The sequence below is a fragment of the Phalacrocorax aristotelis genome, chromosome Z (assembly GCF_949628215.1).
Source record: "Phalacrocorax aristotelis chromosome Z, bGulAri2.1, whole genome shotgun sequence".
Taxonomy (NCBI): domain Eukaryota; kingdom Metazoa; phylum Chordata; class Aves; order Suliformes; family Phalacrocoracidae; genus Phalacrocorax; species Phalacrocorax aristotelis.
The window spans coordinates 31,196,133-31,213,837 of NC_134311.1; the positions used below are offsets into that span (position 1 = coordinate 31,196,133).

General features: G+C 38.0%; 1 protein-coding gene across 1 annotated transcript in view; it reads right to left on the minus strand.

Annotated features, from left to right (window-relative positions):
• The window catches only part of FBN2 (fibrillin 2), a 185,643-nt gene that overhangs the window by 58,401 nt on the left and 109,537 nt on the right, over positions 1-17,705 (minus strand). The window contains exons 21-30 of the mRNA XM_075078460.1: positions 16,419-16,556; positions 15,128-15,178; positions 14,514-14,639; positions 11,257-11,484; positions 8,713-8,838; positions 6,211-6,339; positions 3,930-4,055; positions 3,100-3,225; positions 2,165-2,287; positions 1,922-2,047 (exon numbers count right to left, since the gene is read on the minus strand). Of these exons, the coding sequence (XP_074934561.1) occupies positions 1,922-2,047; positions 2,165-2,287; positions 3,100-3,225; positions 3,930-4,055; positions 6,211-6,339; positions 8,713-8,838; positions 11,257-11,484; positions 14,514-14,639; positions 15,128-15,178; positions 16,419-16,556 (1,299 nt within the window). The remainder of the gene's footprint in view (positions 1-1,921; positions 2,048-2,164; positions 2,288-3,099; positions 3,226-3,929; positions 4,056-6,210; positions 6,340-8,712; positions 8,839-11,256; positions 11,485-14,513; positions 14,640-15,127; positions 15,179-16,418; positions 16,557-17,705) is intronic.

The following is a 17,705-nucleotide window of genomic DNA, read 5'->3' on the forward strand; positions in this document are numbered from 1 at the left end:
TCACTGGCAGTTTTTTAGTACAGACCTATATCTGTGACTCTGCTATGCCATTAGAAAATGGATAGGTGTGAAATTATTTCCATTAATGATCCCAAGAGTGTATGTGTGTGTGTCAGGGTGAGTTGCTTGCTGGCAAGAAACAAAGTCCCTCTGATTGTGAAAGAAGCAGAGAGAAATTTCAAGACAGGAAGAAAAATCAAAAGTCTATCAAAGCTGAGGTTAAGTAGGAATGAAAGAAGAGGTCAATAACCATTGTCCTAATGGTGTTGCTGAAAGTCAGTTTGGGAGAGGGTAAAAAGCAGAGACATTAAGAGCATGCACTTGAGAAGAAATGCTTCCAAAAGTTAGAGCTCCCTCTGACACATACAAAGACACAAAGGCACCACAAAGGTAACATTCAAGGAGAAGTCAAGCTCCAGGTAGAGTGGGGAAAGACCTTGCATAAAGAGCAAGTGATAAGCCACAACCAGAACACTTTTCCCATAACCTTATGTAAAAAAAAAAAAAAAAAAAGTAGTCACAAGGAACACAGGGCATCAGGACCGTCGATGTGCTCTTGTGCCAGACACCCTTCCCAGACACCTCAACAATGTGACTGCTCAGCACTTCCTGCCTTGATGCAGACTGAAGATTCAACAGAGAGGTAAGTTTGCTACTGATGTCCCCCTGTTCTTCCCAATTTCAATGAGCACTGCATTTATGATGAAAACTTTCCATTAGGTAGAAAACCTCTCCTAGAGAATAATGTACCTGAATTGTGTTTTAGATTCTTATACTGCATGCTAAATCTTCAGTATAGGTTTTCAACTATAATGCAAGGCTTTAATATTATTCCAGAATTTACCTCATTTGAAAGCTAAATAGTTTGTAATTGAAGATCTGTTTAAAAACTTGTGGTTAAAACACAGTCATCTTATGAGTTACACCTATGTCAACTTTTTTGCTTTATTTAAACAGCTCCAATCTTAGACTACTTAAGTGGCAAAGATCATCTAATTTCACATACAGTGAAATAAATCCAAGATATTGCAAATACTTCTGCTGAAAAAAAAAATCAAGTGCTTTGTTGGAAGTAGTGTTAGGTCCAGTAAGGAACTGTAGTTACCCCAAAGGCTTTTTGACAAACTGGATAATGCTGTTAGCAAAGAAAGCAATTGCATACATGGCAGAGATTCACACTTCCTTACTGTAGGATTCTAACCTTGATATCAGACATTGTTTTCCTAAAGAAGAACATGTAAGAGCAGTTATGAATAAAATTAAAAAAGTATTATGATTTTACAGCTTCTAACATGGCTAACATGAAAAAATTGTAGAAAAAAATCTGTTCTGAACTTTCAAGTTGGTTGTGTAAACATGGAGTATGTGCAAAAAATGAAAACAAGAAACTGAAGTAACATAAAAGTGAAGGTGAAAAGAAAATCTTACTTTCAACTCTTAACTATGGAAGCAAGGAGACAAAACCAACTCAGGACAGCTTGCTCAGCATTATATATAATTAGTTTCTCCCCAGTGTGTGCTTGTGTAAAAGTGTGCACAACTGCAAAGTGAAGGTTTGTTTGATAGATGCATTCTGTAGTTGAGGGACTAAACTAAAACATTTACAAGAGACAGAATAAAATGCTGGGGCACTCAAATAATCTCTTCTCAATAGAGATGTTTCAGAGGAATTGTATCATTACAATTCAATCACTCCTGGTTTTGGAACTATTTGATTTGATTAATTTTTATGGACTTTTAAAATTTTTTTCTACCCTTCCTGTCATCTGTAGTGACAGGCAAGAAAGACCTACAGGTTATTTTTTTTTTTAATAATATACATAATTTCAATACCCACTTGCAAGGATTCAGCAGAACATCTTAAAACATTAGCTGCAGTATTTTTAGACTTGCATTAAATTTGGTGCATACAACTACTTACCAATACAAGTTTTCATGTCCATAGAAGCCATAAATCCATCATAACAGAGACAGCGATATTCCCCTGGAATATTAGTACATTGCCCACCATCACAGATATCTGGATTGTTTTCACATTCATCAATATCTGGGGGAAAAAAGCAGATAATAATTCTATCGCTCTGGTATGGATCAGCTAAAAGAATACCATGTTCATATTGGCTGAAAGATACAATGCTGGAACTTTTAAGCTATTAAAACCTACCTGCACATGTCCTGACATCCGGCATTAGAGCATAGCCATCACTGCAGCTACATTCATAGCTGCCTTCTGAGTTAGTGCAGTGGGTGTCACAGCCTCCATTCATTATCATACATTCATCAATATCTGGGGAAGCAACATTAGTAGGAGTAAGTCTACTTTTAGAAGGAAAAGAGGAAAAGTCATCTTGCCATTTTACTTAGCAGATGAAACAGTTTATGATATGATTTTGAATTTTTATTCTCACTCTACTGTCTCTGATTTAAGTTTTGTTCAGCTTTCTCTCCTTCAACTGCATTTTCATCTGTGTGAGCAAGTGGCTACTTTTAGCTGTTGCTTTTGTTCATATGTATTACTAAGGTTATAAAAAATGTGCAAAAGACAACACGTGGAAAGGAAATAAAGAGAAGCCCTGAGAAACCTAGGTTTCATTAAAGCTTGAAATGTAGCACAAATCTATATTTTAGAAAAAAAGTAAATATAACCAACAAATAAAAAGACTCTCAATACCTATGTTCTCCTTACCACTGTGATGACAACTACATAATTCAGTATTACAATAGTGAAGGATTTAAGAGATACGTACAATAAGGAGAAAAAGTGAAAGAGAAACTATCAATGCAAAGGGTGTTCTGGCTCAAGGAATCAAGCAGTATTTTCTGGTTGTTAGCTCAAGCCTTTGATTTTAATGGAGTAGTTATAAGAATATATTTTCTCAAAGTATTATGCAGAGTTCAGCACAGCAATAATCTTTTTATACCTTCTTTATATTTCTAAGGTAAAATATGGGACCACGGTAGTTCATGATATGTCTCATAGCAGAAGAGAAGATGGCCCTGCTCAATTTTGAGAGGAAGGTATGAAATTAAATAAAAACAAAGACATGAAACAATATACGCTGAACCACAAATACGTAGGTGAAGGTGTACAACACTTGCCTATGCAGCCTTGTCTGTCAGGAGTGGCCTGGTACCCAGAGTTACAGGAACACTGGTATGTTCCAACCATGTTCACACACTTGCCATTTCTGCAGAGAGTGTCACTTAATGAGCACTCATTTACATCTGGAAAAGAATCATTCATATCCATTACTTATTATTCAGAATGCAGAATCTAACTGCTCAAAGGCCAGAGAAAGAGGTGAGAAGTGATATATTTAAACTGGTGGCTTTCAGGCTTTTTCAATTTATTTCTTGTTCTTAACATGTTCCAGTTCAAGGTATGGAGCTCTGGATAGTACGGTTAAGCCAGCATCCGAAGGTTTATCTTCTTTGTTTCTGGTCTGTGAGCATGAACTGCACATTCTGCTGATTTAAACCAACTCTTGAAGCAACTATGCATCAAATACAGAATCCAAAGAGATAATATGCATTATGTTTTTTATATTCTTTTCACCATTTTGGTGAATTACGTGCAAAAAGGAGAGCTTCATTTCAATAAGGCATGATACTTTTTGTGATACTTTGTGCTTGTATGTATTTTACTTGAAAGTTGCCAACATGTGTGGTACGGTCCTTTTTGTTGCTAAATAATCCCTAAGAGGCCTGGTAAAATACTCTTCTCTGAATTCAACAGCATTAAGGGCACTGGAGATTTTTTTTACAGGATCTGTTACAAGGTTTTGATGTGAAGATACTCATATAAAGGAGAAGCATGAATTTGTGTAAGATATTCCTGAGATCCCATCCTGGCCAGAGACAAGTTTTCATAGAACAAATGACCAATCTTCTTAGAAAGCTGAAGACAATTATGTTGAGTTAAAACTCACCTATGCATTCCTCACGTGATAGTGACAGCTCATGTCCCAAAGGACAGTCACACTGAAAACTCCCTTCAGTGTTCACACATGTGCCACCCCTGCACAGCAGAGGGTTGCGTTCACATTCATCAATATCTGCAAAGAAACCACAGCAAACAAATATAAAATCATTATTAAGGGGCAACAAAGAGAAAAGAAATTCTCAGTGTCTATAAGTGACAAAACTGGGAGGTCAGAAATAAAACATTTGTTTCATTGAAGCAATGCTGCGCCTTTCCTCATACTGCACAAAAGGGCAAACAAAACTCTATACATTATTACCTCCAAAAATGGGTACTTTGCCCCTCAAGAAAACCAGAAACTCATCATTCAGAATTAAGTATTCTAGGAGACACAGGACACAAGAAAAGAGAGCAACCATTTGGATGTTTGCTGTTTAGAACTATGTATTAATGTGATGAAATTTTCAAAAAAGTGCTTTTTAATGCAACCTGATACCCATTTATGTATGCATGCAAATTGTTGTCTGTGGGTGCCATTAATGGGGATGTGTGTGTAAACTTTTAACTAAATGGCTATTCAGTTTGATAACTCCTGTGTACATTGTGTGGCTGGGAAATATACTTGCTACACCTTATAACGGAAAACTGAATATTTGACTCATAAACCTGATAAAAGCAGCTAACACTGTATATAGGATGAAGAGAAATATGACCAAAAGATGTTCACGGTGCAAGATGCATTCACACTTTCTGACTCCCAGGAAGCATTATAGCTACCTATCCTTGAAACTAGAGATTCTTATTCAGATAAGCAGACTACTGTTAACTTTCGTTAGCCTGAGAAATTAGCCAGGATATCACTGGGTTTTGCAGGTTATTCACGTTAGGGGACAAACTGCCTGATGACAGAATTCAACATTTCTTTTGCTATACTCTTGCTTGGATAGTCCTCACAGCTCCAGAATGTTTTCATTAAACATGATGCCCTTCCTTTCTTCATTTCTGCAAAAGGCCCTCAAGAAGTCATTTATTTTCTTACCTCCTCACTCTCTGCTTATTTATCTGACATCTCGTTTTCCTGCCTCCCGTCCTGCCCTGCAGATAACATATCTCCAACCACACAGTACTGATTCTCTCCATTTGTACTCTGTCTCTCATGAAGGGTATTCAGCTTCAAAGAAGTTTAGCTTCTTCATTATGTTCATCTGTGATTCAGGCAATGATTTTTTTGCTGTCTTTTGGAGTCTAAAAGCATCATAATTTGCAGGAAATCCAGTAAAGGTGACAGGAGGCCAGTACGTCCTCCTGGCACACAGGGGCATAGGCCCACTTATTTGAGTTCAATTATGAGCACAAAAGCTCCTGACAAAACTCAAACACAAAAAGGAAGTATAAAATAGGCAAAAGCAGGGGCAGGTGATGCAGGAGGAATGCAGAGGCACTGTCTGAGTGTGCAGGAATGTATTTAGGAGTGCCAAAGCCACCAGGAGTTGACACTAGCAAGGGATGTGAAGGGTGCAACAGCAGAGGCAAAAAGATGACGAGAAACGGGATAAGGGACAAAGGACATGGAAGACTTGTAAGTGCTGAGAGGGAGCTGGCCAATGTCCTTTTGAAGACATTCCTGACCATCCTTGGAATATCATGGAAATCAGGCAAGGAACTTTAGGGTGGGAGGAGAGGAAATGTCAATCCAATCTTCTGGAAGGGCAAGGAGGAAGACCCATTCCGCCTCAATCAAGGTGAAAAACGCACTTTTCGTTTTCATTATATATGTCATTATGTATTTAATGAAGTATTCCACAATACTAACTCAATATTTTTTAAGGTGGCTAGTAACTTCTGGTGTCTCTGTATCCATTCTTACAACTTTAGATGGATTAGAGAGATGTGATTTTTCAGAAAATGTTCTCAGAATTTCTGAAGTCCTAGAAGAATCAAGGAAAGGTGAATCACGCTACTTTTGAAACTCCAGTCTTCTATTCCGAACTTTAGCAAATGTTTGGATACCTCATTAGCCAATTTTAGACTACATGAACGAATAGTTGCTGCCATTCTAAAATATCTATACAGAAATGTGTAAAAGCAATTAGCAAAAAAGAACAAGCAAAGCTATATGTATAGTTCAGTTATCTGTCCTATAACCTGCGTATCTGTCACATTTGTTCAAGAAGTCACAATAATTACAGATATGAAGTGTTCAGTGGAGCAGAGCTAGTATAGGACAGAGTACAGTCAGGCTTTGTACAGTAAATGGACAGACTCCAGGTCATTATGGCAACACTTACCCATACAGTTCTTCATCATCATAAATCCACTTTCGTAACCATCAAAGCACTCACACTCAAAGCTTCCAGGAGTGTTGACACAAGTACCACTTCCACATAAGTCTGGGGAGATCCGGCACTCATCAATGTCTATTTTATAGTAATGGAGAGGTACAAAAATCAAACAGTTTAAGGTTATTCTGCTTTTCACAGAAGTGAACACTTGGTCATTATAAATTAAGTCTACAGAAATCATATGTAGTATATAAATCAACAGAGAAAACTGAAATTCATTTAATATTTAAAGGAATATCTGATTATGTGATACAGTTTGTGAAAGATTCATAATGCAAGGCCTTCAGAGCTCTCAACTACAGATTAAACTATGCAACAAGTAAGTTCCATTAAGTGTAATTTAAGGTTAGATTTCTAAGGATATTATTAACTGTCACAAATTCTGATAATAACAAATTGTTATTACAGGGTATCAAACTCGTGGTCACTCCATGACTACAGTGCCATTGATATTAAATTGCTTATTGTGAAGACATTTGTCCAGTAATAGCATTATAAGCTTACATATACCATTCCCAATAAGAATTAAAGTAGCTCCTTTGAAAGCTAGATTTACAGCTCACTGGTTATCTTATTAGTTAAGTTTGAATGAAACTTACTGTGGAAAACTATAGCAGGTTTGTAGAAGGTAAAAAGAGAAGAGAAGGAAGAGCTCTCTGTAAGACACACTAGTAGTGAGGCAGGAAACTAAAGAGGAATTTTTAATATGGATATGATCCAACAAAAAGGGACAGTGTTGAAGGAGAGGACTAGAAAGAACAGGATAGCCTGATTTTTGCTGTCTCCTCATATCTTTCTGGACTTCTCTCTTCCTTACTCTACTGGCCATCCAGTTTTTTTTTGGGTAAACTAGGGTTCAATGCCTTTGTTTCATGTTCTCCACTACACCCTCTACCTTCAGCTTCATTCATTACTGTGTCATTACTTTTTACATATTAAGAAACCATGAAGTCTTTACGGGGAATAAAAATAACAGAATATTGGAAACAATGAAAACATTAGTCCAAACAGGGTGTAGGATTGATTCTGTCATCCGAGCACTCCAGTAAGCAAGGAATCAGAGAAGAGCATCAACATGTTTGCAGCAAATTGGTAAGCTGGGCACTCAAGTGGTCGAGGAAAACTAGGCAAGTATAAGCTTTACTAAAGAAACTGCTAAAGATTTAAAACAGTTCTTTTTTTCACCACATGCAAGAGTCTCTTTTGCCTCTGTGTCACTCCCCGTGGCCAGGTTTCTGCTGGGTGAAGATAATTCAGTCCTCACATACAGATGTGTGGAGGTGTCAGATAGTAACCCATGTGGTGGGCCTCGGATGTTACAGAGTACCTGGGCTCCTGCAGGCTTTATAAAACATTTTGTTGCTAACTTAAAACAAAAAGTCTTCTGTTTAATAAAACCTGGTTCTCTACAGCTGCTCAGTGGAACATTTTCATCAGAACAAACTTTCAATGGAAAACAGAAGCAAAAAAAGCTTTTGTAGTGAGAAGTTTTCTGACCTATTCTTGTTAGTTTAGAAATAAAGTTAGTTAAATGGATTTCTCATCAGTGTAATCACTATAAAAACAAGGAAATCACCAGTTAAGGCAACATTAACATCCAGACCAACCTCAGTTAATGTGCCTTACCACCCACACTTCATATTACTCAGACTCACTCATAGATGCCTGTGTGGTATAACAAAACCTCCTTCACTTTCAGCACAGAACCACCCACAAAGCAGGCATCCAGGTTCTCATAACCAGAAAACTATCACACTTATCTTCTGTTTCAGTTTTTCCAGACAGTGAATAACAACATATTAAACTTTTAAATTAAATGCACGTCTCTTATTGAGTTAACATTGCCCTGATGTCAGAATTGCAGAGGTGCCTCTGTATGTATGTGTCTGGCTATCAAATCTAAATTAATTTGCAGTGAAGTCTCTAAGTTCACTTGGTAATACCATGACCAGAGAGTAAGGAACGTAAATAAAGTTAAACTGTGTGTTAAAATGTTGAATTTGGCTTTGCTGGTGATGCTTTTCAGGTTGTACTGATAGAGCATGATAGACCTGAGCATCTTTAACACTTTTAAATCTTAGGATTAAAAAAAATTCCTAATGTATGTGTACAAGAAAAATGCTACATTTATTAAAGAATCACTTTTTGAAAGGGAAACTTAAGGCAGTTGGCCATTCTGTCCAAAGATTAAGCTCTTAGAAACTGAAGTAAATGAATTACCTTAAGTTTCCAAATTACCAAGCTATGCAAAAGTGCAAGTTCCTTTAAAATGCCTCAGGAACATGGTAGAGTCCCCATCACTGGATGTTTCCAAGGTGGACAGGGTGCTAGATAATCTCATCTAGGCTCCCTTTCCCACAAAACCTTGAAGCAGATGGTCTTCTGAGGTCCCTTTCAACCTGAACGATTCTATAATTCTAGGAAAACTGGGGAAAATGCAAGACTTACCTGTACAGTTTCTTTCCTCCATATCTAAAGTAAACCCACTGTTACATCTACATTTGAAACTTCCAATTGTGTTTCTGCATTTACCATTCATGCACATACCAGGGAACACTTTACATTCATTGATATCTATAAAATAAAAACAAAAGAGCATTCTTACGCACAAATATACACAAAATGAATGGGAATTTCCTATTCCTTCTTTCCAATTGTATTGGGCATAAAAGGCGAGGTTTGAATTGCAGGGGACTGGAGGGATGTCCTCCTCTTCACAGGTTAGGAGAATGGAAAAATGAAATGGAGGAGTCAAGCAGGAGGGGACAGTGTTAGAGACGTCACTGGAGATGCACTCTTGGAAAGCAGAACTCCATGTCTGAGGGACTCCACCCCTGAAGGACCTATGTCAGGGCAGAGACACGCCTGAGGGATCGCAGCCTGTGAAGGATCCACACCAGGGCAGGGATGCCCCAGCGGGACTGCAGCTGTGGGAGGCCCACGGCAGGGCAGGGACATCCCTGAGGGACTGCGGCCCATGGAGTATGTATGCTGGGACAAAGAGACCTCTGAGGGATTGTGACCCACATGCAACCCCTGCTTGGGCACGGAGACCCCTGAGGAGCCATGACCAGCACACTGGGGCTGGGATATCCTGAAGGAGCCTAGGCTGTGGACAACCCATGCTGGAGCAGGTACACCCCTGAGGGCCTCTGTCCCATGGATGAGCCATGCCAGGGCACAGGAAATCAGTAAGAAGGAAGGAGCAACGAAAGAAAAGACTATGCAACATGGGGTGAAAAAGAGAACCCGTCAGTGTCTCCAAGGCCCATGCTGCCAACTGCCTCATCCATGGGACTAGGGGGGCTGGACACTAGCAAGGGTGGAGGAAAGATGCTGGGCTGAAGCTCAGCCTGGGGGTAGGGGAGAAAACATGTTTCCTTACCTGTTGAATTGTTTGTGCTTTCTTTGCCTTTCAATATCCAAATCAGTAACTAAAAGTTTATGTTATTCAGCAATATACCAAATTCAGTGAAATTCCAAGGCTTGAGACCCTTTTGCCAATGATGCCAATATGTGCATTGTGCTCTATTTTGCTTTCCAGTAAAATCAATATTCATGGTGTTCCTGAGACAGCTTGTAAAAGATGTTACTATTACCTTGTTGATCTTTTTTTTGTTTTTTTTTAATTAAACTGAGGTTGCCAGAGTGATATTGGACCTCAGTTTAGAAAAGGCTAATTTTCCTTTTGCAGAATATCAGATGAAATGTTTCACCTCTTCTAAATGTGTTTTGCTGGACAGCTGGATAACACAGGCTGTTAAAGGAGCTTGCATAGGACAAACAAAGGTTTTTCATGTGTTAGCCTCTCTCATATGCACACACTCCCAACAGCATTTACAACCTTGAATAAGCTTTTCTTACGCTCTGTGATATAATTTGCTTGATGAATGTCCTTAGCCAAGAATCATTTCTGATGAAGCCAACTTCTATCTCCATGTATTAGGGTGCATGGAAGAAAAGTGTGGTCCACATACAAAAGCAGAAACAAGAAGCAAAACCTTACAAAAATCTTGGTGTGGACAATATTTTATTATTATTAAATAATTAAATTATTATTTCTAATTAAATAAATTTTAACAAAAATTATATTATTGCTATTAAATTCCTTAATTATTTAATAAAACACCACTGAACAGTCAGACCTTTGTCTGAAAATAGTAACTCCTGAAAATCAGAGCTTATTTATGGTGAAGCAGAGGTCCAATCTGTTAAAGTTTCCTCAAGCAACTCAAATATTTCAAGACAAATGCTTCAGAATACATCCTTTTAAAAATAAATACAATACTGAAACACTCTGGGATCACCTCAGCTTCTGCACACAGAACTTTACAGATTTTCTTCTCAGATCTCAGTCACCTAAAATATCTCAGATCTGCTTTCCCATCATTTTTCCAGCCTCTTCAGTTTTGTTTTTCCTCTACAGGAGGTGAAGCTAGTGAGAACTGGACAAAAGCCTCTTCTTTCCTTCTTTTTCACTGCAGCTCCTCATTTTCTTTGCCCTCGTAATTTTAATGTAACAGATACACTTCCCTTTTAATCACTTATTAATTCTGCAAACTATAGAAAGCACCCACCCTTCTTCAGTCTCTCTTTCAGAGAACCCTGGCCAAGTTTTAGTAATACTTTGCATTTATGCCTTAACTCCCTGACTTTATGGAACTTCATCTCAGTTCACTCTCTGAAAATCACCACCTTAAAAAAGGTGCATAATTTCTGATATTCTTATCATTTAAAGCTTCAGTCCTGTCGTAGTAATTTCCTTTTAATCCATACCAAATCCAAACTTTGCAGCTTTTCCTTTTAGGCTCCTGTAACCCTTTTCAGCACCATGCAAACAGAGAGTTTCCCACCTGTAAGGACAGCTCTTTCAGGCAAACATCTTTATAATGTCTCTCATCTCAAGTACATAACAAGCATAGACACAAATTCTTAGAATATTCACTCAGATGTATCTATAATTAATTTTTAGATCCAAGAAGGAACCCTTACCTTTATAAAATGGCCTGCCAGTTAGAATATCTCCCCTGTTGGAAAAGCCAGGACCTCTGGGGCACAGAGCCTCATATTCCTTGGTGCCAGGCTTAGGACACTCCTCACAGTCGGAGCCCCAGGCAGCCCCCACAGCACAGCAGCAGGCATCCATACGAAACTTGCCAGGCACAGACTGAATGCACTCATCTTCATCCCATTTCAGGTAGCATTGCTCCATGCGAATATCTGCTCATTTTACAACAACAAATAGGCATTTTACCCTTTGCTAAAGTTTTCTGGTTTTTAGAAGCACCTGTTTCTGAGGCATGAGTACATGTGAGGCTCAGTTTCTGGGAGACTCCTGCAATTCCTGTGGAAGACTACACTTCTGCACAATGTTCAGCCATTTGAAGTTGCTAATATTGCACTATAGTTAAATTTCTGGATCTCTTTTGTACCACATAAAAGTACAAGCATTGCTTTTATTGGCTCCCAATACCAACATATACCATTACTCTGACATGACTGTGCTTTTTAGCTTTCTACATGTATGTGATAGGACAGAGGTGTGTATTTATTTACTGTATCAGGTATTCTCACTTACAAACTGACCTGCATTCATGGTAAGAAAAATCATTCCTACCTATGTTTATATGATTAAATTAATTTAATAATACAAGGAATACAGAAAAAAACCTACTTGGTGTTTACTTTAACACCAATTAGTAGAGGAAAACAATGTGGTTTCCGGAAAAAATTCTTATACTCAAGAGTCCCATTTGCAGAAAAGCAGGTCAACCAAAATATAGATCAACCAAGTGTGCAGGCAAAATCTGTACTTCCATACCTAACTGTCAGGAAAAGTACCACACACTGTACACAGGAAAAATCAGCACTGCTACATCTCACGTACAGTATAAAAAACACAATAAGCCATCTGAAAGCATCAGTACATTTCACACTTTCCAGCTATGTGTATTTTAGTAAAGAAAAATAGTTTAAAATTTTTGGAAAAAAATTTAGTATTTGTTAAAATATAAAATTGGTATAAAGATATGGGTTGTTAAGTCTCTACCTGCCAATTTTTACAACATAGGAGAACTATGCCCAAATTCCAAAAATCTTGCAAATAATACCAATAACAGAAAATGGAGAGTATCAGTTACAGCAGTGCTAGAGATGATGTCTGTAATACTACACAGAAATGTATTGGTAGCTTAATGCTCTCAAAGAAAAGAGTTATTTTCAGTGTGTAAGGAAGATCACAAGGACATACCGTGTCCAGTGAAATAACTTCTGGACATATTCTTAGAGCCTCCTGACATGACTGAAATGGACTAGAGGTCTAGCTGTATTTTCAGGATAAATATAATCATTAATGTTTCAAATGATATACTGGACTGGAAGCTAACAGAACTCTTAAATACTTAGTGCAAAAAGCTTTGGAGAAGATGCAAGATCTAAAGATAACACAGGTGAACTGCTGAACTGTTTTCCATACAAGCCCTTCAAAGTTATGCAGATTTATAACACAAATTTAGCCTAAACACATATGAATTTAAACAATTTAAAAGCAAGTATAAGAAATGGAAATTGTTCAAAGTATACTCATGGTTTCCTGTAAACTACTGCACATCAAGATCATATTTATTTTCATTTACAGAGATTCAACAAACATAGTGCTAATAAATATTTGTTTGCACTAAAATCACTGTAGTGGATCCTGAGGAAACAGCCATATTTCAGAAATACATGACATAATGCACAGTGCTTGTGTAGCATAGGAGAAGGCACTATCTTGTCATATAAAAGGTCATTTTTTAAATTAAAATGAGAAAAGGGAACGTGGCTTTGAGGGTAAAGGAATCCTGTGTCTTGCTTGAAAATGGCTTCTTTGTTCCAACTTTTCAATTGTATCTATCAACCACAACTGAATTTACACCTGTCCTTATCAAATTTTTCATGGAGAAATAATACAGGGTTGATGACTACAGATGCCAGTGACTGGCAACAGAATTATTATTTTTTGGGGGGCTTAGGGGGTGGAATATAAATTAAAACCTAACATGCAAAAATGCATATGATATGCACAAACACAACGGAGATGTGCATCCCAGCAGACTTGGTTTTGAATTTTTTCTTCTTTCTGAGACATTTATATGGATTGTACACATCTGCTTCACTCCAAAATTATTCTTACTTTAATATGTATCTCTAGAATTACACTCACGTTAAAAAAACCCACAACCTGGTAACTGTTTGTATCAGCTATTGGTAAGGCATACTGCAATTAAAGCAAAAGTGTTTCCTTAAATTTGAGTTTGCTTGAGGAAAGAGAACACTGCTGAAATAAAAGAAATAAAGGTTAGAGTAGGAAAATCCTTGACAAGAAGCAAGGACTGAATTTTTTTTTGTTCTGCTGCACTGTTTTCTTAAAAGAAATCGATATTGTCAGTAATCATATTTTTACAATCCTTGCAACTGGTAAGAAAAATGAACATGGATTCTATTCTATCCTTAAGAAAAATTAACACGGAATCCATCTATTCTAAATATCCAGTACCCTGACTTGAACTTTTTCATCTCTGACCATTGCTTTTTAACGATGCAGATTAATAACCCTAACTACACTTGCTACAGGATACTTCTGTTTTCCTGAACTTACACAGGGGTTCAGTATTTTTTATATCTGTAGTCTTTCCTAGAGAAACTTACGTCGTCACAGACATCATGTTTTGGAGGTAGAAGATACTAATCTGTACAACACAGATGACGTCTTTTTATCTACACTAATTTTTACTACTCTCAGACAGACCGATTTGCACCAACATATTCATGCTACACAGTAGTATCTGAGTTTCACAAAACTGCTAGACATCAATAGAGGAGAGCATCGTTCACGCTGCACTATAAGCTGCTGTCTGACCAACTGTCTGACTGCTTATCGATCTAGCTCCCAGTGAGTCAGGCATTTCTGTTCATGAGCAGGAGTCACAGTAAGGGCAGCACTCTAGCAAAACCTGTTGATTGCACTGTGGGGAAAAACAAGTCTTGACACAAACATTCATACTTCCCACCCAGGGGATTAACAGCTCTTCCCTGAACTGGCACAGGCATTTGATATCTAAGCAGGCATAAACTAAAATGTACACCTAACAATCTGCTTTCAGAGGAATTCAGAAACAAACCAGATATCCTTTTACACCGCTTTGAGAATAATTTTGGACAACCATTGGTCACAGCTAAAAAGCTGGCAGAGTTGAGTGTACTCTTACCTAAACACACTCGCCCTGTTCCATCCAGTGTCAGTCCTTCAGGGCACTCGCAGCGAAATGAGCCTCTGCTGTTAATGCACCGCCCGTTGGGACAAACCCCCGGGAAGACATCACACTCATTTACATCTGTTGGGAAAACAAAGAGTTGAGTTGTATGCTAACTCAAACGAGACAGCTACAGCTTTATTGAGAATTTAAACTGCACTAAAGAAAGTGAGAGGCTTTCATCCATATTGTATTATGGTCTGAACACTGCTCTGAACAAGCATCTGGCTCAGTCTCAAGGGACTCTTGCAAGATCTTCAAGTCATAGGGCACTAAGGCGACACATTCTCTTCTCTAAGACAAGATGATGGATATGGCTGAGAGAAAGGAAAAACTAAAGGGATTAGATGTATTTTGAAGGAGAAGTTTTATTCTCTTTGTATCATTTTGATATCCTCCAGCAAACAGTGTAACGTAACACTTCCCAACACTCAGTAACTGTTTGTGAAGGCATTCATTTTAGGTCAGTATGATTATGCGTGACAAAAACAACCAAATAATAAATCCCCTTTTATCCCATATCAAAGGAAAAAAAAAGTGATATATTGAGTAAGAAGCAAAAACTTTACCTTCACAGGTAACACCCTTCACTCTGGCAAATCCTCTTGAGCAAGCTGTGTCTGGAATCAAGCCAGAAAGATATATCACTGCTTTAGAATGACAGAAATATAGGAGTAAATAATTTAAAAATATATCTATCTTCAGAATTCTCTAATAATTTGACTGTAAAAGGTGGTGAGTGCTCTAGTCTCAATCAAGAAAAGTACTGACTCATACATATTACTTAAAATAAGTCAATAGTTGAGGAAATTAAATCTTAGACAATTACTTTCTCATGTGTTTTCCTTAATGGAGACCAGAATGCTCAGCATCTAATCACATCAATCTCTGCATTCAGATATAGCTGAAAGATAAATTTCCTGTAAACTTGCCTGAAGATTTAAAGCTTTAGTGATGCCAGTTATCACTAAAGGTTTTTTTTCCACTGCAGCTTACTAAAGGATCTAAGCAATGACATTATTTTAGGATATGCATGTAAAATGTAGCATGATGTGGTGATATGAAAGCTTGCTGAAATTTAACCGATCAGAGAATACGAAATCAGATGGCCAAGTGTACCCAGTCTGAGCTAATTAGCTCTCTAGATTGATTAGTTTTTGATTAGTTTTAGCAGTCTAATGTGACCATGCTGCTTCTTGGAGTCCAAAGTAGTATCTTTGCTTGATGATGCACTGCACAGTTAAGAGCTCTGCTGGATGTTGTTTGCACTATGCCTGTTAGATGGGATACATGTCCCCACAGTTTTTGTTCTAATTAAAAATGAAAGGCTAAAATGTCCTTACACTGGTTCAGCTGCAAGTGGCATTATTCAAACCTTATGGGGAGAATGCGGCACAGTATTTTTTCCACAAACTAGTGCATACAGTTGGAATCCCTGCTTCCAACTTCTAGATCTAGCCCTGTAATCTAATAGTAGTACTATTCTGCAATCAATAATTGTACATAAACTACATGTTTCAAAACAGCTGGAAGAAGTGTTAACAGTCCACAACATAAAAAGGCCTCAAGACTTTTACCAGATATTTCACTTTATTATTGTAGTTCTTACTTTCCTACCCCAATGCACAGTCCCTGTGGAGATGAAACATATGTAATTATTAAAAGATTTATCCACACGTTATTTCCCAGTAACTTCAAAGTTATTAGAATGATCTCTGGTGGTGGTGATTACAAGCAATGCTAAATAAGAAACTTAATTTCATGGGGTTTTTTGTGTTGTTTTCTATACAGAATATGATGATAATCTATCTAGTGGTACTTCCTCTCTTCCCTCAAAAGATGCAGGATATGAGAGCATACCTAATTCACATCGCTCACAAGGGCTACCCCAGGCTGCTCCTAAGGTAGCACAGCATTCAGATTTCAGTGTAGCACCATTGATGTTGACTTCACAGCGACTGTCTTGGATGTTAAGCCAGCAAGTCCCCTTCAGGCTATCTGCAGCAGAATAGAAAACAATACGGAATTGTCACAGCAAAAACAGCTGGCATGCCATGTTCATGCCACCAGTAGACAGAGTACCAAAGGAGCAGCGCAGGCTCTCTTTTAAAAGAAAACCTTCTATCAGAGTAATTTTTTACACATTTTAGTTTAGAAGTGGTGGAAAAGTATAGCACTACCATTAAAAGTGAGCAAGAGCACATACTTCAGGCATTTTATAGTCCAGGTCCCACAGCTAGCAGAGGTCTTGCATATACCACAGTGGGTTTATTTATGTGTTTAACCAGTGATTGATCAGTCTAAAATACATAAGTTAAAACAAATGCAGAGATCACAACCCAGGGCTCCCCCTTCCAGCTGACTGCTTGAACTATGGGGTTATGAAATCCAGGTGCTCTTGCCACTCTCTCACTTGGTGAACATTCAATGTTGTCAGGAAGGAAAAAAAGATAAAAATGTGGGGGATAGAAGTGTGCTATATGCTTTTAGGGGTCTGGTTCTGCTGGTGCATTATCTATGCTTTGAACGTGCCTGTTAGCTTATATTCCACTCTCTGCTCCTGAGGGCTCAGCCTCAGCACACCCAGCTCCTGAATCACAAATTGGATTCCCAGACTAGCCCAGGACAAACCCATTCCAGTAAGTGCCCAGCCACTTCAGGCAGTGCCTTCTGACTGCTGCCCAGGCTAGATAGCTACTGAGCAGTGGGGAGATTTTCAACCACAAGTGTTGTCTCTGCTGCCTGAAATCCTCTGAAATTCTTTTAGATACCCAGATCTTCAAGTCTTAAGATCTATGTTTTCAGTGCCCAAGGTATTTTTTAAACTATGAGTTAGATCATAAATCAGTTACATACATCAAAAGTGTACGTACAGCACCTTTGCTCAGTACCTTTACAATGGTAGACTCAAATGGTATGAAGTTTCTTGAAACAGACAACAGCCTTTGTTATCAGATAGCAAAAGCAGTCTGTAAAGACCTAACCCAGACTGGGAGGTCAGCCTGGGTAGAGTTTAAATGCATGTGCATTCTCAGAGTTCAAAGCGAAACAAGCGGCCCAGATGAATTTAATGAGATGACTACTGAAAGAGGAATAGGATTTGGCTTTAAGATTTATGTATATTATATATACCAAAAGCCAAACCAT